The 26,391-nt window shown below is 36.4% G+C and overlaps 1 protein-coding gene across 1 annotated transcript in view; it reads left to right on the plus strand.

The window, feature by feature from the left end:
* LOC110376378 (G-protein coupled receptor dmsr-1) overlaps positions 1 to 26,391 on the plus strand; it is a 98,126-nt gene that overhangs the window by 38,654 nt on the left and 33,081 nt on the right. The window contains exons 4-5 of the mRNA XM_064038338.1: positions 13,610 to 13,746; positions 20,046 to 20,148. Of these exons, the coding sequence (XP_063894408.1) occupies positions 13,610 to 13,746; positions 20,046 to 20,148 (240 nt within the window). The remainder of the gene's footprint in view (positions 1 to 13,609; positions 13,747 to 20,045; positions 20,149 to 26,391) is intronic.

A 26,391-nucleotide genomic window follows, 5' to 3' on the forward strand; every position in this document is an offset into this window, starting at 1 on the left:
TAGACTCTACGTCGTAAAGTAGCTGGAATCTTTAGTAGATATACCTAAAGAAGCAAATTGTTTGCTTTAGCTAGAACCCATTATTTCAAAGTAAAGGAAATTGCGTCATCTCATTCTCTATGGTAGCAAACTGATGCACCTCTAATGGCTTTTCTAATAATAAATAAAAACTTGTGCACTTTAGGTAAAAAAGTATGTATCAAAGAAACCTTGTCTTAAAAAGTTGTACTAGCTACTATCTTCCAAACAGAAAATTATTTGCTATGCAATTAACTATTCAATAAGATAAAAACCGTTTTCATACACTCATCATCACCATCTTCCTGCCCCAATTTCATTTGGGGTTGGCACAATATGTCTTCTCCTTCCATACTCTTCTATCTGCCGTCATCTCACAATTAACATTCTTTCTAACCATATCGGCTTTCACACAATCCATCCATCGTTTCTTTGGTCGTCCTCTTCCACTATGTCCAGCCATGTACATACCCGAAACCTAAATGTACATGTTCTATACACGAAAATGTTTTTTTAAGTTGCCATGGCAACGTCATGAAAGCTAATAACATATTTATCGTTGCTACCTACTAATACTTTAAGGTAGAATTCCGTGGGTCGCGGCTTACGCAGCCGCGCGCGGCTTACGACAGTCGTCGGCCGCGCGCGACAATAGTCAACCTATGAAAATGTATGGCGCCGCTGCCGAGGCTCGCGACAGTCGCGCGCGGCCGACGAATTTCGTAAGCCGCGCGCGGCATTGTATTGAAATTAGTAGATTTTGTTCGTCCGTTCCCTCGAGTCGAAGTGCTAATTGATATCCTTGAAGAAGAAGAGGATGACGTATTGCTGTGGCTGTATTATGAAAATAGATTACCAAACGACCCTATTTTAAAAAAGTAGAAATGATGAAGGATACCTACTACCCAATACTGATTCAAAAACATTTGTATTGTAATGAAAACAAAAGGAAGTTTTGCCGACTAAATAAAAAACAATTCAATTCTGGTTTTACTAAAATTATATAGATGTTACTAAGCGCTAGACCATGTTGAGATGCATACGGCCGCGCGCGGCTTACGAAATTCGTCGGCCGCGCGCGACTGTCGCGTACCTCGGCAACGGTGCCATACATTTTCATAGGTTGACTATTGTCGCGCGCGGCCGACGACTGTCGTAAGCCGCGCGCGGCTGTCGTAGCCGCTATCCACGGAATTCTACCTTTAGGGACCGGGACCTGACAGTTTGCAGATTAAAATCTGGCCCTAATTAATGTTTTCGTTATCGATATTTTTATATGGCTTTTGAGATGAAAATGTTAGTAATTACTTACGATATTTTTCAAATATCTAGTAAGTAGGTGGTGTAGGTAGGTAACCTTAAAACAGTTTTTTTTTTTAAAATAAATAGCTGGCAATGATGGTTTCCAGCCTAATTCTCTTTTGGTCTCAAAGCCCAGAAAATTACCATTTTTCTTTTATGCCACTAAATGACTTGTATGACTTACAAAAAATAGAAACAATTTATTCTCCATTTAGAATATGAATAAAATATCCAAAATTCTGTGGGCAACAAAGGGAAACGAAACAGAGGTCCGTGTAAACTGAAAACCGCAAAAAGTGAAAGTTCACGTTGGCCTTTTTGTCCGTTCCGGTTCCGGCCACAGGTTCAACCGGCCAGCCACCGGACCGCTTGTACGGAAAATTATTCGCCGCACTCTCGACAGAAAACCGCTCCAAAATGATTTATGAATTCTGTTGTCCAGTCCTATGTAAATGGTCGGAATATTTCATTGCATATTTGGCTTTCGTTAAAATGGTGAATATTCTGTCTATTTCATTGTAACATGACTCGGAAAGCAGACGGTTTTGTTGCGAATAAAGAGCTAGCTATGTTGGTGTAGCTATGAGAACAGTGCAAACTTTTATTCGACGAACGATTTCATCAGGCTCATAGCTCAGTAGGTATACCCACCTAGACACGTATAGAGCGGGCATTATAACGATCAATTATAGTCCCGGGTGAACTATCAGACTGATTAAAAAGTTAGTTTGATTGAACTCACAATTGCCTTCAACATAAACCGGCAATCAAAATTTTGCCAAAAAATCGACCTACAGGTTATGCTATAGAGTGCAGAGGGATCTTAAGAATATGTAGCTAAAAATTCTTTGGAAGAAGATTCTATGCCTATTTTCATCTTCAGGTGTAAACAATCATCACCCTTCTATTTTTGAACTCTCAAAGGTACACTGCGTCATAAATAGCGACGAATTTAAACCATTCATTCCTTCAAATTCCGTTGATGTTAATGCCTGAACACAGAATCCCTTGGCGCTCGAACAAGGGATTCCAATCAGGGCCTATATTGCCAAGATATCGGTCCGACTAACGCCTTCACTTAAATACATAACACGTTGTTATGTATGGATGAGGCATTCGGCCCTTTTCAAACATGGATGAAGAAGTAATGGAGTGATCATGTGGTGATTGAAGATCGTCGCTATCAAGGCTCCTTGGCTTGTTAGAAATCAAAATGAAATTATTGGATTTTGAAAATTCATATTTTCTATTACCTGCAGGTACCTCTGCTCAAATACATAAACAGTTCAATCAGTTGTCAGGGCAGTGAGATATTTGTTTGAATACGATAAAGCATTGATGATACGATATCACAAACACAGTTTTACGCACTCCATTATTGTTTCTACTCCTTGTTCACTACAGAGTAGGTACATAAAACGTACAACCCAAGTCACCAATGTATTGAAATTCCTTCGAAAATTAATTTCATGCCTCGTTCGCATTGATAGTACAGCGATTTCCGAGCGACTGTGAAGCTATCCCGCTTAATGGATCCGAAAAGTATTTGTACTAACAAGTCTGCGTAGTAAGTATTGTTAAAAAGTCTTTTTCAAATACTGGGACGCCCAAAAAGTTTTTACTTTTCAAGTCTTTTACTCGCAATTACAGAAGCGTTTTTTAAAAAACTTCGACTTTTATAAATCCGGTCTTTATTTGAGCGTCCGACTTTCATGATAAACGAGTATATATTTACTTAGCACGAAAATGTTGATGCTCTTTTCCTTTTATATTTATTTCTGTAGTTTTCAACATTGACTCAGATACTGCCATTTAAATGTATGTACTTACTTATACAATGTTATACTAAAAAGAGGAAAACATTATATCCATCTACTTTTAATACCAGTCATATTGCGAAGTTCATATTCCAGCTAAGCTAGTGTTTGAAGCACATTTTAAAGTACACATAAAGCTTATCAACCACCTGATAGGTACAACGTGCCATATTCATATCATGGCGGTTACCAGATAAAAATAACGGGTATTATAACAGATAATGGCTGCTATCAAGTAGATATCTAGTACTAGTACCTACCTATAGATATAACCCATAGGATGCAAGCTTTGTGCCTCATATAGCTACGGTGAACCGAATAGATAAAATAATAGCCTATAAAATAATATACCTTCATCATCTCCCCAGCCTTTTCCCGACTATGTTGGGGTCGGCTTCCACTTTAACCGGATTCAGCTGAGTACCAGTGCTTTACAAGGAGCGACTGCCTATTTGACCTCCTCAACCCAGTTACCCGGGCAACCCGATACCCCTTGGTTAGACTGGCGTCAGACTTACTGTCTTCTGACTATCCGTAACGACTGCCAAGGATGTTCAATGACAGCCGGGTCCTACAATTAGAACGTGCCATCCGAAACACAGTCATTGGTGTCCAAGATATTTTGGTTAAGTTTTCTAAGTTATGTATGTACTTTCTAAGTATACTCGAGAGGTTGGCTCTTTCTGACTTCTAATATATAATAGCTACCTTATGTTTGTAAATGCATCATTGTATCACCTAACTAGTCGTTTTCCCACGGTTTCACCCGCGTCCCGTGGGAACTCCTACCCATACCGGGATAAAATATTGTACATGTTACATCGGAAGATTATTGCTTTTTAACAGTGAAATAATTTTTCAAATCGGTTTAGTAGTTTCAGAGCCATTCAAAAAAATGTTTCCAAAAATGTAATTTAGAATTTTTGTACAGTTAATGTAAAAGCTTGTTCATAGAAATATCATTTGTTTTTCGCTTATGTTACTTTTTAAAATATTAACTAGTTTTTTGCTCTTACTTTCTATACGTGATAGTAACTAGATATTTCAGCGTAAAATATCTCAGTCTGGCAGCTTATAACCTTAATACTATTCTTCGAAGCTAGGGCATCGATTTTCTTTAAATATTTAAGCGATAGTCTGTATTGGATGCAGTGCAATCCAAAACATATACCTATAAACAGTTGCATGTTGTTGCACTGTTTCGTCTTGCATTTTCGTGATAGTTCGAGGATAGAACTAATGTTATGCCTTTGTTAAATTACTATTTGATATAGACAGGCAGTTAAACAGCTTGCTATTACCTGACGTGGTAACAATATACAATTTTTGTTTTCAGTAATTTTTTTTTATGAACTTCAAATAGGTAGACGAAGATTCATACAGACAGAAAAGAACCACTTAACAAAATATTCCCAAATAATATTGATTATTTTTCCGACCCAAATATCGACCAATAGAATTGCACCATTCGACGTCACGTGGTACAACCTACATGGTATTATACTGATAATTTTTTGAATATTTTCTCTGGTCGTTGCTATGTCAAACTGACAGGTTGTGGCCGACATTTGGGACGGAAAAATCTCGAATACACGAGCTTCAAAATTCTCTGGCATTTCCCTCAAGGTTCCCTGCAAACAAATAAAGTCGTCAAGTTTTCCAGGAAAAATCACTCGCGCTTCGCGCTCGTGATTTTTTAACCTGAAAAACTTGACTCCTTCATTTGTTTGCAACGAACCTATCGGAAAATACCCGATAATTTTGAAGCTCTTGTGGTATTATAAGTGAAAATTAGCTCTTTATAAAAAAAGTACCAAATAAAGTATTTCTGTATTCAAAATTTATGTTGTGTTTCAGTTTGAAGTCTCAAGTGCAATAAGTGGGTAGTTGAGACAATTGAGCTTTATGAAGGTAGGTATATGTACGGTGAACCTAATTTAGGTAACTATCAAAAGTGCAACCATTGTAACGAGAACTAAATATGTATACCTAACTAAGTATATTGATTTTACAGTAAAAGCTATAATAGAAAATTATGTAATCCACCATCGTACATGACATAAATCTCAACTCTTCTAAACTATACTTAAAATCAAATTCATACCGTTACCGCTAAAATCAGACTAGTAATACTACACAAGAATGAAAAAGTCCAAAAAGGTTCAGCCCTGAAGGTACAATAACACGCTTATCAGATAATCGTCGGTACAATATGAATATTACCAGTTTTATCGGTATAGTACTCGAACCTTGATTAAATTGTTATCATTTTCTGAGTTTTTATTATAATAGAGAAAAGTATTTCATGTGTATTTTAACAAATTCATCTTTTTTTATGAGAAATATTTAATTGCTGTGAGTTGGCAAAAATGTTAATAGTTTTATAACCTGGATTTTTTTATAAAAAAATGCTGCTCTACAATTAAGCTGTTGTATGTTTATTACTATTCTTTTTTTCGGTTTTACTCAATATTCGATTTTGGAATAAACTAAACAATTGAATACTAATCTCACATTGCATGCTAGATGACTTTCACTGTACAAACACAAACTGTTACCCCATCTTTTGATAGTTCATATAAAGTTTAGGATATTATCACAATAAAAATATTACAAGGCTATGAGTAGGTTGGACATATTATATTACGTAGGACTTCAAGAGTCTTACAGTTGTGGAATAATTTCACATTGAACAAAAGAAATGCTATGTGTTTGCAGGTAAAGAAAATATAATAAAGTATGCTTATTGAGGATATAAAGGAATCTTTGAATTGTATTCTGGGTAGGGCTGAATACTGAGGCTATTTATAAATACGTATGTAGGTACTTATGCCCATTCGGACACTTAAATGGTACATGGGTAGAACCACATTCGAGTTGTAATAAAATATACATTCGATTTGAACTATTTACATAGTTATATAAATAGATATTTACTACACAAAAAAAAACTATCCTAGTAGAACAATAAAAAAAAATATATATATACACTATATCTAAAAGGCGTCAAAAAATTCATCCCCATCGCTGTCAACTGGGAGCGTACCCAAGAGGCTGGCAGCACTAGAACTTCATTTGTATTTAGCCTTTTGAAAATATATCAGGTACGTTCTATATTTAACGTAATTTTCCAAGCATGTAGTAAGATAGAGGGATGCATATATAGCCTTGGGAAATTTTACTTGTAAATGAGATTAAGCTAGTTAGCTACATTTGCATTTGTCATTAATCATACAGTAGGTACAGTTCTAGTACAAATAACTATGTTTTCGTATGTTACAGTCTACGGTAGACACAGATTTATATGTGAAGCTAAGTGACCATTTCTCTGTTCAAAGATTCATACTTTCAAAAAAGTTGCCATGAATTATATTTTATTACGAGAGGTTGTAAACAATAAGCGCTCCCCAAACAACTGTTAAGGACATTTATTTCGATACTAGCTTCTGCCCGCGACTTCGTACGCGGATCCTGTCCCTTATGCCAGCGACTACGGGGTCAGCAAAATCAAAGATCTGAATAGTCGCAATAGACGTGACCATAGGGATAAAAGTAGTGATTCATAGGGATAAAAGTTATTAGTCCGCATTTAAGTTGTGTGAGGCAAAAATATTACACGTATTATTACGTAAAAAAACATTAAATAGATGACAAAGTCGTGGTGACTTAGTGGAATTCGTGGTGGTTTAGTGGGTAGAGAACCAATCTCTCAAGTATGAGCGTGCGTCTTTGATTCCAGGTCTGGCAAGTGCCTGCCAATGCAACTTTTCTAAGTTCGTATGTACTTTCTACGTATATTTTGGATACTATTTGGAGGGGATGTTAAACTCTACAGTTTAACATCCCCTCCAAATAGTATCCAAAATGGATCCAGAATGGAACCTACGTTCCGACTGTCATTGAACATTCTTGGCAGTCGTTATGGGTAGTCAGAAGCCAGTAAGTCTTACCAAGGGGTGTTGGGTTGAGCGGGTAACCGGGTTGTGGAGGTCAGGTAAGTCGCTCCTTGTAAAACACTGGTACTCAGTTGCATCGTGACTGGATGTCGACCCTAACATAATTGGGACAAAGGCTCTTGAGATAATAACGACAATAATAATGAGATATAGGCACCGCAAGACATCTGAGGCTGATGACGGGGAGTAGCGACCCCGCGGGGCTATATATACTGAGTTCTCCAGGGAGTGTATACTGTCCCCCATCTCCGGCCGGTCGGAGTGAACCATGACGGGGGTAGGTCTCACGCCTCAGGCTTGGCTTGGCCGTCCAGAGTGGAGTCGCTAGAGCAGGATTAGTAGCCCTGCTCGGAGGATAGGTGCCTCATGGTAAGCACAGGGAGCGCGTAATCTGCGTTTAAAGTCCGCCGAGGTATCCTCACCCTTCATCCGCTCATGTCCCTGTTGCCCTCTTATTGCTATTCAGTGACTGGTTCCCGGGGGCCCAGTAAGTGAGGTGGCGAGTCTCCACCTGCCGTTTTTACATGTACCTAATACATTGTCATCCACTAACATCCCATCACAATAGCCCAATAGCACAGAACCGGGGATTGTCTTTTTTTTAATGACGTCCACCGGGGATTGTCCTTGGGTTCATTTCTATAGTGTTTAAAGGGATAATCGTCGGTTTTGTGTCACCATTTCATTAAAGTTGTCTCAAAAGGGCTTCAGCGTGTTGGCTTCGGCCCCACGTTTGCTAAAACGTCATATCTTCATATGCTTCATATAGTCTAGCAGGGCTCCTGGAGTTCCACATCAGGTATTTTACATCTTCAATTTTTATAAGTCAACAGAGAATGCTTATCAGATTGAACAACTTTTGCTAAAACGTCATACCTCTATATGCTATAGTCTAGCTGGGCCCCTGGAGTTCCACGTCAGGTGTTTTAGATCTTCAATTTGTATAAGTTAATAGAAAGTGCTTATCAAATTGAACAACTTTTGCTAAAACGTCATACCTGTATATGGTACAGAGAAGCTGGGCTCTTGGGGTTCCACATCAGGTGTTCCAGATCTTAAAATTTATTATCTCAGCTGAAAATGCTCATCAAATGAAACAATTTTTGCCATGGCACCATATTTGTATCTCTTATAGTTTTATTGGTCTGTTGGAGTTCTGCACCAGGTCTTCAAGTTTCGAAGATAAATTATAGCCTATATGTTGACCAGGCTTAATACTGATACAACAAAGAAAAAATCATTGAAATCCGTCCAGTAGTTCCGAAGATTAGCGTGTACAAACAAACAGACATACAGACATACAGACATACAGACCTACAGACAAACAGACAGAATTTTTTTTTTGGATTTGTGCTCCACTACTGATTCTAAACCCCACCCAATTATTATTTTTTTAATATATTCAATGTACAGACACAGATTTTTTACAGATTTATTATATGTATAATAATAATATAATAATCTTCATATGCTTCATATAGTCTAGCTGGGCTCCTGGAGTTCCACATCAGGTATTTTACATCTTCAATTTTTATAAGTCAACAGAGAATGCTTATCAGATTGAACAACTTTTGCTAAAACGTCATACCTCTATATGCTATAGTCTAGCTGGGCCCCTGGAGTTCCACATCAGGTGTTTTAGATCTTCAATTTGTATAAGTTAATAGAAAGTGCTTATCAAATTGAACAACTTTTGCTAAAACGTCATACCTGTATATGGTACAGAGAAGCTGGGCTCTTGGGGTTCCACATCAGGTGTTCCAGATCTTAAAATTTATTATCTCAGCTGAAAATGCTCATCAAATGAAACAATTTTTGCCATGGCACCATATTTGTATCTCTTATATTTTTATTGGTCTGTTGGAGTTCTGCACCAGGTCTTCAAGTTTCGAAGATAAATTATAGCCTATATGTTGACCAGGCTTAATACTGATACAACAAAGAAAAAATCATTGAAATCCGTCCAGTAGTTCCGAAGATTAGCGTGTACAAACAAACAGACAGACAGACATACAGACATACAGACAAACAGACAGAATTTTTTTTTTGGATTTGTGCTCCACTACTGATTCTAAACCCCACCCAATTATTATTTTTTTAATATATTCAATGTACAGACACAGATTTTTTACAGATTTATTATATGTATATAGATATGTATATAGATTAAGCCGCGGGCACTGAGTTCATTATCAACGAATCGTTTAAAACACTCGCAAATCCTCATGACGGAAAAAATACGACCGAATCTGCAAAATGTATCGCTCTCAAAGCATTTTTGTACAGCTTTTTCCTTATATTTTAACTAGAAACAGATGGCATTGGATTTAATAAATCACCATTATTGTCGTTTCTGGCACATAATAAGAAATTCGAGTATTATTCAGCAATACTTATAAAGGCAAAAGCTTCATATAACGTCTCTATTTCAACGAGGAAAATCGTAGTGATTTTGAAATTAGATAAAACTTGTACACGCGAAAGAAATCTCAAAGTAAAAACATTTTATTTACATCGAAAATTATGATTGTAAGTATTCTTTTCAGACACATTTACTTTGCTACTACGTGACATTTTCAGTCTTAACAACGACAACAGACAAACCTTCTACTAGATAAGTACCTATCTATATACCTACGTTTTTCCTCAAAGTATACAAACTGGGTAATTGTAAATCAATACCACAGCAGTATATCCTTTCAGTGGCATTCAAACGTGAAGTTACTGTAAGTAAGAAATAAATTGAAATACAACCGACGAAGGATTTCGCGCTTGGCTGACGGTTCACAGAGTCCATTCTATTTGAAATCCTCTATAAATTGCACACTTTCATACTTTGACCCCATTTTGTTTAAACAACTTTCTTAGTTTAACAACTATGTTTAAAAAGGATATAGGTACGTATAAACAATTAAGTAACAAGCTTTTTCGATTAAAAGCATCAACCGGGGGTTTGAATTTGTTAAAATAAATATGTTCTCTGTAGCATATTATTTCGAAAAAATATACCTACTTTTTGCGGGTAATATGAAAATGACATTAGCCATTTAGCATTTTTCATCAAAGGACATATAACTTATTATTTATAATAGCCAATCATTCGTAATAGTCTTATCGACTGTACCTACGTAAATTCGTTTACTATCTAGCTGGTTGGTACAGTTATCGGCACGGATATTGAGCCCTGACCTTCACTTGCGCAGAAGCGATTTATTGGTTTATTGCCTTATGTGTACAGTGCGCAAAGCGATCCCCACTTTTCCACCGAGAGCCCAATATCCGTGCCGGTAACTATAACAAATAGCACATATTCAACTCCTGGACGGTAACCATCTTCGTATTAAAAAAACCTACACGCCTCCGAGAGTGCGCATAGAAATTGTTCTTATTCCTGATCTCCCAGCGGTCGTTTCGGTGTGACATCTCTTCAGTCTGTGAGATATTAAACAAGTTGCTATGACCAACATTTAGTTGATATATATTGTTCAGCATTTCTCGATAGGCAGTCGATCTAGAGCTATTATTACCTACACCTATATGACAGGACTTTTCGGTCAACTTCAAACTTTTATATCATGAACAATTGACCGGTATTGACCGGTTAGAGGCAGATTTTTGCTACCTGGCTCCAGTAATAACCAGTCCTATCTGCGTAGTATATTATATAGCTTACCTTTGGGACTGAAAGTGACGCAAATACTTGGTGAGAGATAATTTATTCTGAATAGGTAGTTCATTTGTTTTACTTCTATGTTGCTATCTTACGATGTGGCAAAATATATTTCATCAAGGTTATTTATTCCTTTATGATAAATATGAGGAAATAACATTGAAAGTCATCCCCTAAAGATGATTAGAACAAACCTCTAATGACATAAACACAGTTCCTGGTAAGTTATTATGTACATACAATCAGTAGACAAGTATCTACTTAGGTAAGTAAACGGCACAGGGAGGAAAATGATCTTTATTTACGGATCGGATGGATTTTTGGAGCCATAGTATCTATGGTGGCTCATCTTTAAGAGTATTTCCCTTTAACTTGTATATCTAACTATGGCCTGATAACATCTATAAAAGATGATTAAAGCTGCATCCGTTTCAGGTGGTTTGGCTTTGGCACTTGCGCTGATGGCTAACAAGGCCTATACGGGAGCGACATCGCCGGTCGCAACGTCCGCAGACAAATTGAGTTCCTGGTGATGTTGGAGGCTGTGCCATTCGTTGGTGACGTAGATCGCGTTTTTTGGAGAGCAGATCGAACCAGGCACTGTCATGCGCGACCACTCCATCGGATAATTTTTTCCTCCAACTATCACGGTCATCAGAGAGTTTTTCCCAGATGTTCGGGTCGATTTTAAACGATACCATGTCGCGTTTAACGCTATCTTTAAATCGCAACAATGGCCGCCCAACTGGTCGCTTGGCATCTGATATTTGGCCGAGGAGAGTTTGTCTTGGCAAACGAGAAGGTTCCATCCGCTGCACATGCCCTAGCCAGCGCAATCTTCTTTGTTTAAGAAGTGCGGTTATGCTAGGTATGCACGCCATACTAAGCACCTTCTCGTTTGTTACTCGATCCTTCCAAGAAATATCCAATATGCGCCGGAGACAGCGCATATGGAAGTTGTTTAATCTCCGCTCCTGTTTAGCATACGATGTCCAGGTCTCCGCGCCATACAAGAGTATGGATAAGATGCATGTCTGGTAGATAATAATCTTAGTCTTAACTGTTAGATATTTGTTGTGCCAAACTCTTGCGCTCAGCTTCCCGAACATCGTAGAGGCCTTACCGATGCGGCTGTTTATTTCGGCGTCCAGGCAAAGGTTATTTGTGACTGTGGATCCCAGGTAGCAGAAGTTTTCAACAACCTCCAGTGGTGAACCATCCAATGAGATTGTGGGTATCTCAGTAATCCCCTGCGTCATAATTACCGTCTTCCTTTCGTTGATTGACATAGAGAATTGCTTACAAGCTTTATTAAACCTATCCAGCATTTCCTGAAGTTGCGATGGGCTTGAAGCAACAAATGCTGCATCATCCGCAAACAGTAAGCTATCAACGATAATATCCTGGCGATGTTTTTTGGATTTAAGGAGCGAAATATTGAAGAGCTTACCATCCACCCTGGTGTGAAGGTGTATGCCTTGTTGATTATCTCCGAACGCAACTTTGAGGAGTACAGAGAAAAATATACCGAACAGTGTTGGTGCTAGTACACAACCCTGCCGGACCCCTCTTCTCATGTCAAACGGGTCAGATGTATTGCCCTTATAAACAACAGAGGCTTTCATGTCTTCATGGAAAAGCCTTATTAGGTTTAACAGCTTCGGTGGACAGCCAATCCTCTGCAGCACAGCGTATAGTCCCTCCCTGCTCACAGTATCGAATGCCTTGTTAAGGTCAACAAAGGCCGTTAGCAGAGGTGTTCTTTGTTCCCTACACTTTTCCTGAAGTTGCCGGAATGTAAATATCATGTCTGTGGTAGATCTATATCTATACAATATTTTAAAGCTAAAGACTCTATTTGTTTGCTTGAACGCGTCTCTGGAACTAATAAACCGATTAGAAAAATTATTACAGTGGTAGACAGCCCATTTCTCTAACAGGCTATGTATACTTCAAACCATACAGACAGAATTGTGTTGCTGGGGAGTTTGTTCCACCGCTTCTTCTTCCCAGCAAAAACACATAGTGGAGAAGTGGTGAAGGGCGGGCGTTTTGGCTGTCTTTTGTAAATTTGACGTTCAAAAAGTACTGATTTTCAGATTACTTTGAATAAAAGACTTTTGATTTTGATTTATAGGTAGTTTCTATCCGAGGACGCGACATAGTCCCAAAGGGACACGAATGAAATCACTTCCTAAGCTAGTCCTAGAATAAATTGTGTTTTCCTAAACCGGACGTCCTATCTGACCTTCACAGTCCTCACACTAGATAACATGCTACCACAAAGACAAGTAATCAGACTTTCGGCTTTCTGATTACACATACGACGACGGCCAAAGATCCACAAATGACTGCGAGGATCAAGAGCTTAACAAGCTTTCGGGGCTTCGGGATCACGACAAGCTTAGTTCAGGGTTGATCGATTGGACTGCATAATCTCTTCCACTAGATGGTCTGTGGTTAATGTGTTTTAATTAAACATTTATTTTGTTACGTTGTTTATTTGATTGTCCGAGGCAAAATAATTGGTATGTAATATGTAAAACCAGCTGTTTTCCCGTGGTTTCACCGGTGGAATTACTGGCCATACGCAGATTAAATGTAGCTACGTTACTCGGGAATAGTGTAGCTAACCAACAGTAACCGAATTTTTTAATATGTTCAGTAGTTTGGAGCCTTTATGGTCCAAACAAAGAAACAAAACGTTTTCTGTTTAATATACGTTTTACTTAGCAGGTATAATTTAGTTTAAAGAAACGTTTTAGTTTCTTTTTTGTTTTTACTAGCATAGTTTTTTTATTTTTATTGTAAATATCTTTGCTTATATTAATTCCTGTTTGTCTCAGATATTACCTGGACAGCGTGAGATGCCGTACAAATGGGCAGCCTACCTGCTGTTTCACATGCACTTCGCTCAGATCTTCCACACGGCGTCAATATGTCTCACGCTGTCGCTCGCTGTTTGGAGATATGTCGCTATCAAGTAAGTATCATTTTTAAATAGATTCTGGTCTAGTTTATCGAAGGTTTTTTGTAAGGTGGGAAATTATTACAATTACCCCTAATGACGTTGTGGAAACAGCGGAAGAGTGTCAGACTTTTACTGACTAAAGCCCACCTTTCTTTGTTCCATCTTTTTAGAATATTCCCGCAGTCCAATAGGTATACCTATGTATGTATATAACCATCAAGCACCATTGCGGTTTATTGGTTTAATGCTAAAATCTTTTATTTTAAAAAACTCTTCATACCATTTATGACCGTAATAAAACTTCACAATACTGTGACTCAAAACCTAAGTATAGTATTCCTACTAGGTATAGTACTGAATAATTATACTAATTCGGCAATATGATAGGCAGTTTTACATTCAACAATCAGATTAGCATTAATGGTTTAGTTGAGGTTTAGTCAGTATTACATATTTTATGATATTTTCAAATAACTTCATCAAAATTAATACACCTATATTGTTTCTGAAATAATCATTCAAATACAAGGGAGGGACATTATAAACCCAAGGATTAATAGTAAAGGCTGTTTGCAATACCGATATGGCAATCAATCAAGCTCCTTGGGTTATATGGTACAAAAGAGCATTGAGTGAGGTGAGTGCTTGGAAGGACTGGCCTGTAACGATGGCGTGACTAATGGGCATCGTGAATAGCCAAGTATTTGTTGTGTGGCAGTATAGAGTTAGTATGTGGGGTCTGCGCAGCAGCGAGTCTGCTTGCTCAGTGGGTATGCGGTAATAATTGAAAAAATATACAAAAACATCCAAAATGAGAATTCCCTCCTTTTTTGGATGGTAAAAATACAATTATTCGGAGCTACAGAATAGTAAAACTGTAACTGTAATAGTAATGATAAAAAAGTCAAACATCTGAATTGAGAACCTCCTCCTTTTTGAGAAGCCTGTTAAAATATCATCAGGGATTACCCTGATACGCTTTTCTTGTATTTCAATGATTCTATGATAGGGAAAGGTACCTCTTAATTAATATTTACTAACCCTTTGTGTAAACAATAAAATACTCCAGAAAAATATGCTGGATAATATCGTAGCTAACCTTTTTTAACCTCGGCACTGAGACAGTAGACATTCTTTAATTACATTTTTTAAATTATCTGTTACAAGTGGCATTTTATCTCTCAGTCAAGGTTGCTAACTCAGTTTAATATTAGATCGCCTACCTGTTATTAACTTTCACTATAGAAGCTGATTCCTTGAAGTGAAAAACTAAACTTAAGATAACTTTTCTAAGAAGGAAATAAATTAAATATGTCAATCAAATACTAAACTGTAAAACTTAACTAGGTTAGTAGTCCAACGATTGTCTGGGTCAAAACTTATTTCGGTGTTGAAAACAGAGCAAGTTTCATTTCAGTGAAAATGATTTAGGAATAGCTTCAAGAGTTTCGTATTTCAAGTATTACCTATAAGCAAGTAGGTAATACAGCGTTATAATTTCCATTTACACTTAAAGTTAGTAAACAGATTTCGTATTCGGGTTGACTTAAAAACGAGCGTTCAAAGCGGTCCACAATCTTATTAGCACCCCCATTAAGTATAACTTGGCTGGGAGTTTTCCCTTATTCTCACCACATCTAACAAGCTTGCTAAGAAATACTGTGAAGATTTTAAGCGATGTTTCATTGTTATAATGAAAAACGAGCCATGTGCGAGTCAAAATCGCGCACGAAGACTTCCGTACCATTATTTAGAAAAAAGCAAAAAAATCACGTCCCCCAAAATATTTATTTTATTCCAGTTTTTAGTATTTGTTGTTATAGCGGCAACAGAAATACATCATCTGTGAATTTCAACTCTCTAACTGTAACTATCACGGTTCATGAGATACAACCTGGTTCAAGAGATTTTAATGTAATAGCGAGATTGTACCGAAATTCTAATGATTTCGCGTTTCGCGCACAGATCGAATTGTTTGCTAGAGCGAGTAGACCAGAAGAATCATTTATGTTCTTCACAATGCCTTACACCAGTGGAATCTTACCATAAGGTTTCATTCTAAAGCTTCGAATTCCTTTGAAGAAAATAAAGGCGGTCCCACAAAAGAATCGGAACAACGTGATAACAATGGAATTTAAACCGAACAGCAAAATACGGGAACTGATGTAATTTGCGAGGCGCTAAATGAGTTGCATAAACTATTGCATTTCGGAACGTTTTGTGGTGTGTAGCTCAAAGCATTAGTGGTCAATGATTCTCAATTTTCAAAGCCGTAATTTGAAGTAAAATTGTCTCCTTTCTGAATAGAGTTTGTTTTGTCAGTTTCGCTCCCGACTTCACTTGGTTTGAAGATGGAACGTAACATTTGATAAGTTGACTACTGGTGGTGCATAATTGTTGTAGGTCGATACTTTAATAAATGAGGTTTATTAAAGAAACGTTTGTAACTCAGAACTAGGTTACTTACCTAAATGCTAACTAACACTTTGAGAATCTGATCAATAAATTCAACAAAGCTTGTTTAAACTTACATTATTTTTTTCCTAAATTAATTGCTTTCACATCAACTTTTGATGTAGATCCAAAACGACATTTGCAAAGTAAAAAATAATAATCCAAAGTCTAATAACGTATAATTTGTTGAACAAAAAACAATATTTGACATAACATGTTAGACGTTTAATACAAAAGTTATTTAATTAGCAAAATATGTAAAACAACAACATTAGTATTCATGTAATGAATTTAGTTTCGATGTTATGACTCCCTCGAGTCTAATGTGTAAAGTTGTTGAAAAAACAAATGAGAAGAATAGCTATGAAAATCAGTGGTGTGGAGATATAAAAAGATTAAATATACGATTTAGTGTTTACTGCTATGTATAATGTATTGTGGTTCTGTGTATTTACATATATGTAGATTAAGATTCCGTAAAATAATACTGCGAGTTTAAAAAATATCCTCTTTGAGACAATCGGAGAAGAAATACTATCGTTTGTTGAAAATTGGAAAGTTCGGTTAATGTTCATAGTGAACTTGGGCCTTAATGTCGTACATTGGTATCCCAACACCAATGCCCGGGTAACTCTTCGCTTCTTGTAAAGCACTGGTACTCAGCTGAATCCGGTTAGACTGAAAGCCGACCCCAACATAGTTGGCTAAAAGGTTCGCAGGATGATGATGGTGTCCCAATTAACGGTTCTGTTGATCTATTCTAGAAAGCACGTGACTGGCATACGTACATTTTGCCTTAGGTATTTCTGAGAAAAGGGGTCCAAAGTTACCAGGTCATGTTTTAGGACTTCTAGGAAGGTCCTTGTAAACATAGTATGCCCAAAAGTTGATTTGTAAGCGTATAATATAAGTGAATGTATTTTTATATTATACGTCTGTAATTATAAAATACAGTCTACTTAAAATTCGAGAAAAGCTAACCTGATTTGACTGAAATAGGTTAGGAAATGCAAAGGACAGTTTTTATCCCTACCCGAGAACTAGACGAAGTTTCATCAGAATGGGGCTGTAACCGCAGGCGGAAGCTAGTTATAATACTTGTTTATATGATACCAGGTGTGATGTTACAGAGTTTCCCACTGCGCCGGTAACTCTCATGCTGCCGGGGACTTGTAAAGCCTATGATTTAAGAGCCCCGTTCAGGTTGCCTCAAGTAGTATGCGCTAAGTATGCAAATTATTGTAGTGCTCTTAGTTTTTACAGTACCTACATAATTATATTTTAAAAATGCGTAGGTACAAATTCAATATTATCAAAAAACGAAAGCGAATTCTGACAAGTGAAAATAAAAATAGTGATGAATAAGCTTTTAAAAAAATACTTTGATTTTCTATTCAGTATTTTCTATGAGTACCTTTAAGCAGTCATACCTCAGTTGTTGCTACCCAACTAAAAAGTCTCTTAAACCTATTTCTCAAAAGTATCACGTTAGTCTTACGTTAATGTACTACACAGACATAATCTCGTGCCTAAGTAAGAGTAAGTTTGTTCTCAGAAACAGATAATCAAACAACGCTAAAAGGTTTTTCTCTGAGCCTGAAAACTTGTTCAGTAAACATGTTAACGCCTCCTTTCTAGTAAATCTGAGGAAACTTGTCAATACGTGACAAACATACGTTACTATGTGTAATAGGATAACTTTTTCAAAACTATTAAATTCGTATTTGCCGCTTACTCTTTTTCCGAGCTCACTTCACACCAAGAATATTGTAATATTTTTTGTGAGGAACTGAAGTGAATTTACTCACATTCAGTTCAGTACCGAAGCTGTATTGCGAGTATTTTTTCACAAATATGGATAACGTAATGATTGTACGAATATTTTACCTCATTGAAATGCATTCATCAACATTTTTTTTTAACAGACTTTCCAAAATGGAGCAGGTTCTAAATTCAAATATCTTTTTTTTTATTTAAACATACGCCGAACATATTCAACCAGGTTTATAACTTCCTAAGTTTCTGCAATTTAGTCTCAGGTACGATCAATAAAATGAAAATAGAACCTCGAAGTTGGAGAGAAAGTTAATCAAAACTGTTGTTTCACAGGCTACACTTGCTTGCAGAAAATCTAAGCCATTTTAGTATTCATGAAATTAATGATAGAAATCAAAAATATTTATTTTTGCTTTATTGTAGCTGCAATATTTGTTCCAAAATTTAATTTACTAAAGCTAGGCAAAAGGCTTTTTGACCTTTTAAAAATAAATTTTAGGAACGTGATGCGACTTATCTACAAGTAAATACAGAACCAAAATCGACCAACAAAACTATACCAATAAAATACAAGTAGATACGGTATAGTAACGTGTAACTACGGCTACGAGGCTTAAAAGGATAGAAATAGGCATACAGCAATAACTGTGCTAATATTTCACAGTTAGTGTTAGAACGACCATTGAATTGTAAGCTGTTATTTTCGTAAATAAATACCACAAACCACACTCTCTTTTTTATCAACATGTAACGTTAGATAATAGTAATTTATTTTATCCTTACCGAACAATAATTTTAATTCGACATTTAAAAGATTTTTGTATTATTTTAACTTTCCGACAGAGACCCGTTTTAACTGCTCGCAAGTGTATTCAGATTTCAAAGTACGTACATCGGAAATTATGGTTTCAACACTTTGAAGTAGAGAACTTTACACTATCGGTTTTCCGAACGAGAAACTGAAGAAAGTAATCAAAAGTCAGTCTGTGGGCCAGTTTCTATACAACCTACATAGTTTATGTAGAGGAACAATGGGAAACCACAATTAGAAAGGCTATAGAATAAAAATGCAATCATTTGCATTTTTTAAAAGCAAAAATATGAAAGTAGCTCCATTTTCCAGATTGATTAATCTTATTGAGATAGAAAATCTGAGTATGCAAGCCGATTGCTATAGAGGCTAATTAAGTCATTTGCATACACATACTCTAATAGACATACATATAAGCTTATGTGAGTATTCTTCGATGGACTCTCTATAAATAAGTTGCACGTTTTCTACTGGGGATGTGTAATTAATACAACCTACGCAAGAAAGCTCAGTATATGTCTATCCGATAGAGGGATTAGGAAGTAACAGTCTTTCTAATAGATACTAATAAGACACGGAATTCCTTAATTGGTTAAGGAAAAGACTATTATCAGCCGCGCGCGGCCTACGACTGTCGTCGTCGATCGCTCGCTACAATAGTCAACCTATGAAAATGTATGGCACCGCTACCGAGGCCCGCGACAGTCGCGCGCGGCTGCGACAGTCGCGCGCGGCTGCGACAGTCGCGATGCATGGAATTCTACCTAAAGCTGTTATTTTCACGGAGGTGTCAGGCGAGAAACAAATGACGAACGGTTTTTGCGTCACGGGTTCAATGCACGCCATAATCTGAGGACAATTATTATAACAGACTGTTATATTAGCCCATCAATTAATTAAGTACATGTTTTGGGCACATTGTATTTATACTTTACCGTCTGTTGTTGTTTTTATGAATGGTCTTTGAAACATTAATACATTGTTGGTGTATGTGGAGTGAGTATGTCCTTTAAAATTGTCTTTCTCCATACATACGTTCTCATAATACGCCCTTGCAAGTGGTATTTTTAACACGCTTTTACTATGTAATAGTGTACTGTACATGTATAGTTAACCATGTAATGGAATCTGAAGTTACTAATTTAACCATCTTCTAAGGATCGTAGCAGCATGAATATGAAGACCTTGTTTTTCTAGTGTACTCTAAACCAAGCGTAATATGCTTGAAATATATTATTTTTAAAATTAATAACTTTTTGTTTTGTTACAGATACTCGGATAAAAACCACATCTTATGCACAGAAAGGCGATGTAGCACCGCAATACTCAGCAGCTTTATCTTACCACCTATATTATGCATACCTACTTATATGGTAAGAATATTTCTATTTTTTTATCATTAAAAGCAAAAAATATGGGTCAGTTGCAAAATACTCAAATAACAAATAAACTGAGGAAGTACCTGTGACCTGGAAAGTGAGATACCTTATGTTGCAGAATTGTAAACACAACTTTAACACAACATAAGAGATTTATTTCACACTCAAAAAAAATATAACATCTCCAACATAATTATATTTTTTTATCTGCATGAAGAGGTCTGATTTTAATCAAAAACTCATTTACATTAATGCTCTGCTAGGCCACTGAACGTAACAAGCCAAAAAAATGCAAAAAAAATGGGTCGCTGAAAGATGCCGGAAATTCAAGTACGTTTTACTTATGTGAATTGACAGTAATAAATAACAAGGTTTATGGAATAGAGGTCGCTAGAAATGTGTCTATAGAAATTTTACTCGTAAATTCTTACAACGCTTTCGCACTCATGGCTTTACCACTCGGTTTTTCCCGGTTCGGACGGAAACAATTGAAGACTCATTTCGAGCGGTAGAAACCTGTCACGTCGTTTTTACCTCAGACTGCCAATTGATATGTTGTCCCGTGCGAGCCTGTCGTCGCTCAGAAAAGTAGAGCGAAAATCCACCAGTGTGAAAACGCTACTAATATTATGTCCCCGAAACACGTCGCGTCGGCTGTCTAAAAAAGTTTTTTTTTTTTTTTGTATTTATTAATTGCAATCTGTTTCGTGTGAATATTCAGCATAGGGTTAAGAACTTAAAAACTGTGTCTTGTAGGGCAATCAGTCCAGCGACAGCTCCCTTTATGTTAAATAGATCCCTATAAGTCTAAAAAAGTAAGTGCCAACATTTGACTCTAGAATTTCACGTTACTTCGCGACTTCGGAATTCAGTGAAATAAATTGACAAATAAATCATTATTATGTACGCTTAGCTAGTAGCTTTTCTGTTCAAGAAAAGGTTGTGATTGAAATTTTCTTGGAAAAATTTCTGCTTCACCAAATCATTTATGTTCACTGAACCAAGTCGTACGTCATTCGTTGTTTGTCTTGATAAATCTTTTAGCATAAAAAACTACCTGCTTAAATGATGCTTTTATATAAAAAATAAACAAAATATAAAGTGCACTTAAAAACTGTACCTCATGTATTTCCTAAATCAATTATATGACACGCCCAACTAAGCCGCCTAACCACATTAGATAATACTGTAAATATCCATGAAAGGATCCTGAAAAGTGAATTCCTTGGAAGGAGGCCACCACAAAATGTATAGCTGCGACCACTTCCACAGATTCCTTTAAGAAGAATGTATGGATGCGAAGCGTCTTGGATTAGAAGCATTCTTTATAAAGAAATTGCTTCTTCTCTTAAGTTGAAAGAAAATCTATTTTTTCTTTTCCATCACTTCAATAGGTACATTGTGCGTGCTATTTTTATCTACTTATAACTCGACGGTACAACCGATTACCGATACTCACAATTGGTGGAGCTAAGAATTCTAAGTTTAGAACTAAGAGTCGAGGGCTGCGGGATTTTTGAAAGAGTTACCGCAGCTCAAATACATAAAGGGCTTAAGAAGAAGGAACATAGTGGGTTATAGAAAGTAAGAATCTGACACTCCCTTCACACAGGAGTCAGACTTTGTATGAGCTTTTTGTTTTCATCCGAGATCGAGAAATTCCCTCGGGCCGCGGGTGAAAACGCTGGCGAAAGCTAGTAAAAAATAAATATTCGAAATATGATTCGAATGCTCTGAGCTCTGAAATGCGCTGGCTTTTGCATTTCGAGCTATCAGTTGATGGCTATCGGCTTTTGATATTAAATATGTGTAATGTTTCATAGATGTGCACTTTGCAATATTTAATGACAATAAGTACATATATTTCCAAAATGAACAGTTATTATAAAAGCAATAACTGTATCTTTCGGTTTCGCCTGCATCTCTCAAAGTATATTTGCCTTCCGAAATATATACTATTCAGTAGGTACTATTTCTAATGATTTACACGTCCATCCAAACATAATCTTCAGTTTTAGAATCTTAATACCTAAAGAGCATTACTATTTTGTAAAAATATCTGAAAACCTCAGTCTTACTGAATAAAAAGTAGACAAATACCAATTTCTCTCCTAAATTGGATCGGAAAAGAAATATATCTAAGCTTTACGAACATCAGCCGTAAACTCGTCGACAACGAATTAGTACTAATCTCAAAGAAGACAGGGTGTTTACATAAATTAGGTTTTCTGTTTAAGAATTATATTAGGATGACTTGTTTACAGTCTGGCGCGAAACTCACTCGTGTGAAGCGAATTATATAATGTCGAGACGAAATAATGAGTCTTACGTGACTACTAGCGCTGAAGCAAATAGTAATGGAAATTGCCGTGGAAGAAAAAAGACAAACAGCTTCTAATAATCCTAATCTTATACGTAAAAATGAATTGCTGTTCGTTAGTCTCACTAAAACTCGAGAATGGTTGGACCGATTTGGCTTTTTTTGGTTTTAAAATGTTTGTAGAGGTCCAGGGAAGGTTTAAACGATACGAAGTTCGCGGGGTCAGCTAGTATTGTTATAAATGTCAAAGATGTAGGTTTGGGTGTTTGTTACGTTATCACGATTAACTGACTGAACAAAATGAACTGAAAGGATTGTGTCCAACTTAAAACTGATACTTTTATCCGTGTGCCAAAAGTAGTTCCACCGAGACGCGTTGCTGAGGTAAATTAACTCTTAACAAGAACCTATCTAGAACAGTGAGTTTCAAGTACTTGACAGTTCAGAAGTGTATGTTAATGAACTAATTAAAATAAATCATTCGACTTTGATCTCGATTAAGTATGCAGAGTAAAGTTCCTTGCGAATAAGAAGTTTCTCTGTGAAATCTTTTCAGATGTAATTGAACCAGACTGTAGGATTATTTTTAAGAGAAGAATACATGATTTCTGCGAAATAATAATAATGACGTCCAAGGCCAATTTCGAGCACGGTGGTTGTTCTCATATAAGGAGATCAGCCAGCTGCGCAGGACATATTATAGTGCACGAGCCTTTGCGCAGACACAGGTGCTCTCACTATTCCTACACTCTCATAATCCGATGGGACGGCATTCCGACACGACTGGAGAGAGATCAGGCGCAGTAGCACAGATTACTTAATAGGCAGTAGTAACAAGACTAATCAATATAAAACATGCACGAAAATAATGTTAAACGAATTTATGAACGACGCGGCGACGCGACGTCTAGATATCTAGTAGTAATTCTACGCTTTATTAGCTAAACGGCCATTTGTGAAGGCAATGTAGCAGTCAATTGGGACCAGTTTCGATAACGAGAATTAGTGTTCGTGCACCCCAGTGTAAAATACGAATCCACCAGCGGACGCCTACCATTTGCATGAATAATAATTCCTATGGCTATACTAAAATTATACTGGGTAACGGACGGTCATTTTATTTAGGAGTTTTGAAAATGGCTCGATTTATAGATTGTCAGTTTTTTGATGCTTAAGTGAGAATCTATCACCGTATAGTTATGAGGAATATGTTAAGTTATTTTACCAAATATTTCAAATTATATCTACCACTATTTTTGAAAATAATTTAAGAAGTTAATCAGACGTTTGACACGGGTTCAAAGAAAAGTCGCATTCAAAGTTCTCATAAAAGGGTGTGTACATTTATTACTATAATTTATTTATTAAGCTTTTTGTTATTAAGTTTGTATGTACTTTCGAAGTATATCTTAGACACCATTGACTGTGTTTCAGATGGCACGTTAAACTGTAGGTCCCGGCTGTCATTGAACATACATAATTGGCAGTCGGTACGGGTAGTCAGAAGCCAGTAAGTCTGACACCAGTCTAACCAATGGGTATCGGGTTGCCCGGGTAACTGGGTTGAGGAGGTCAGATATGCAGTCGCTTCTTGTAAAGCACTGGTACTCGGCTGAATCCGGTTAGACTGGAAGCCGACCCCAACATTATTGGGAAAAGGCTCGGAGGATGATGATTTATTTATTAGGCTTTTGCAATCACATAAGTTTTCAATCATATTCGATTCAGAAAAGTAGCGGTGTATTTAAAAAGCCATGGTTCCGTCATCAATCACACGTTTTAAAACCTTTACAAACCTATTGAATGACCCACTAAGCTAGTTAGAACCTTCCTCCAAAATATATACCTACTTAGATTCCAAAAATGTAGCTACTTTTATCCTTGTCAGCTTTTCATGAATGATAACATATAGGCTGAGCCTTTTATGGACCGAAAGAAGTCCCCATTTAGCGACGAGAAAAACCAATGAAGTGTGCGTTTCATGGAAAAATTTGTATAAAACCTGTGAAATAGTGAGATAATATTCCTTAGCTTTCAGTCTCGAAATTCTGAAAAGATCAAAGCTAGCTGGAAAATTCCTCTTGGACTTTACCAAAAGATATATTCACATGTTATTTTTTATTTTTCCTTTTTTCGAAGGACTTGTAGGTGTTTTGTATGGCATGGCAACAAGGTATGCGAGGTCACAGAATACCTTGATAGAAACTTATTTTTATTTACTTACTAGCAGTAGGAACTACTGCCCGTGTAAGGATAAATATAGCCTATGTTACTATGTTACTCTAGAAGAGTGTAGCTTTCCAATAGTGAAAGAATTTTTGAAATCAGATACTTTCGAAGCCTTTACTTTTAAACAAAAAAGTTTTCTCTATATTATTTTAGTATGCATACCTATGTTATCTGAATTTCCTGTCTGTATTACGAAGGACACGAAATTGCCTCAATTTTCTGAAATAAGTTTTTTCGTATTCTTTCTGAGCCATTACACACCGAGAGCTCTGCGTGTGATCATCACTTTCAATGATTTTTGATAACTAAAATTGCTCTATTGATCAAAATATGATAGCCGTAATTGTTTTGTTACCGATTCTGTTGTGCTACTTCCTCGTAACGATAAGTAATAGGTACTATAGAATCTGGGAAAATAATATAAAAGTAGTTGAGAAAGTAAGAAAAAAGCTCTGTTAGTAGTTACTTGATCTGGAATCAAACCCACAAATGTGCTTCTAATTGAGGTACTTTTTCCACTACGCCACATTGACGATTAAAATCGACTTTAGTGTGAAGCTGATCTTATTGCTTAAAAAAATATAGAAAGCTGCAATATTATTCAGTAAAATGTACAGCTCACAAAGAAATTGTCAGGCAGACTCGTCGACCTCTCACGGTACTAGAAAACATTCTCCGTCGTCAATATCATTTGCCAATAAGGTTTCACTTTCCTCACGTTTTCATATCAAGGAGTTCATTCAAAGAGATCCCATCTCCATTCAATTGTGAGATGCAACTCATAAAAATATATTGAATTTTGTATTGAATAGCTTTTGTCAACACCTGTCTGAATAATGTTATTATTTTTTACTGAACCACGCAATTAAAAGTCTTATTACAATAAAGTTAAACACACGTTAGACACGCGTTTAAGAAAATTGTAGGTACTTATTCGATTTTTTTAACATGCGTATCAAATTCTCCCTTGAAAAGTGACAGCTGTCAACTGATCAAAACATTCGATACTCCTAACTTTAACTCGGCTTTACACATGATGTAAATTTTAAAAATAAAAAATTACTCCTGTAGTTAAACCACTGAATGGATTACGTTATTTTTTTAAAGTCGCCATAGAATATCATAGAGTATATGCGATAAGATTTAATGTGATTGTGAAAGACACACCCTGTATAGTTTTCATACGAGTATTTCACATGATAAATAAGTCATGCGATACCTAGCAAATGTTAGATACATTATATTATAAAACCGTCGAGCTTCCGTGATCCGTCACGTTCAGAATAATGGTTAGCAAATCAGCAAATATTTTATTCCATGTCCGGATATTCGCAGAATTTATTAATGATATGAACATATTTGTGTTATGTGGACACATAATCACGAAGTGTTGTTTATTTATTGTTTGAATGAATGTGGTGGCTTTGATTTGATTTCTATGTGCCGGTATTATACCTACTGCGTACTGAATAGATTTAATTTAATTTACCGACACATAGGTAACATTTCATGAAAACATTTTTTGTTTGTCGAAGGATTCTATGTACATAATTTTTGTACAAATATGAACTCGTTTAGTTACACATACGTTTTATACACTAATGAACCAATTTACCAGGAAATGTTGAGTTGAAAAGTTTTATCACAATATAGAAAAATCAATTACGTGGAAGAAATTTTAATAAAAG

This window comes from Helicoverpa armigera, chromosome 15 (assembly GCF_030705265.1).
Source record: "Helicoverpa armigera isolate CAAS_96S chromosome 15, ASM3070526v1, whole genome shotgun sequence".
In the NCBI taxonomy this organism is placed as follows: Eukaryota; Metazoa; Arthropoda; class Insecta; order Lepidoptera; family Noctuidae; genus Helicoverpa; species Helicoverpa armigera.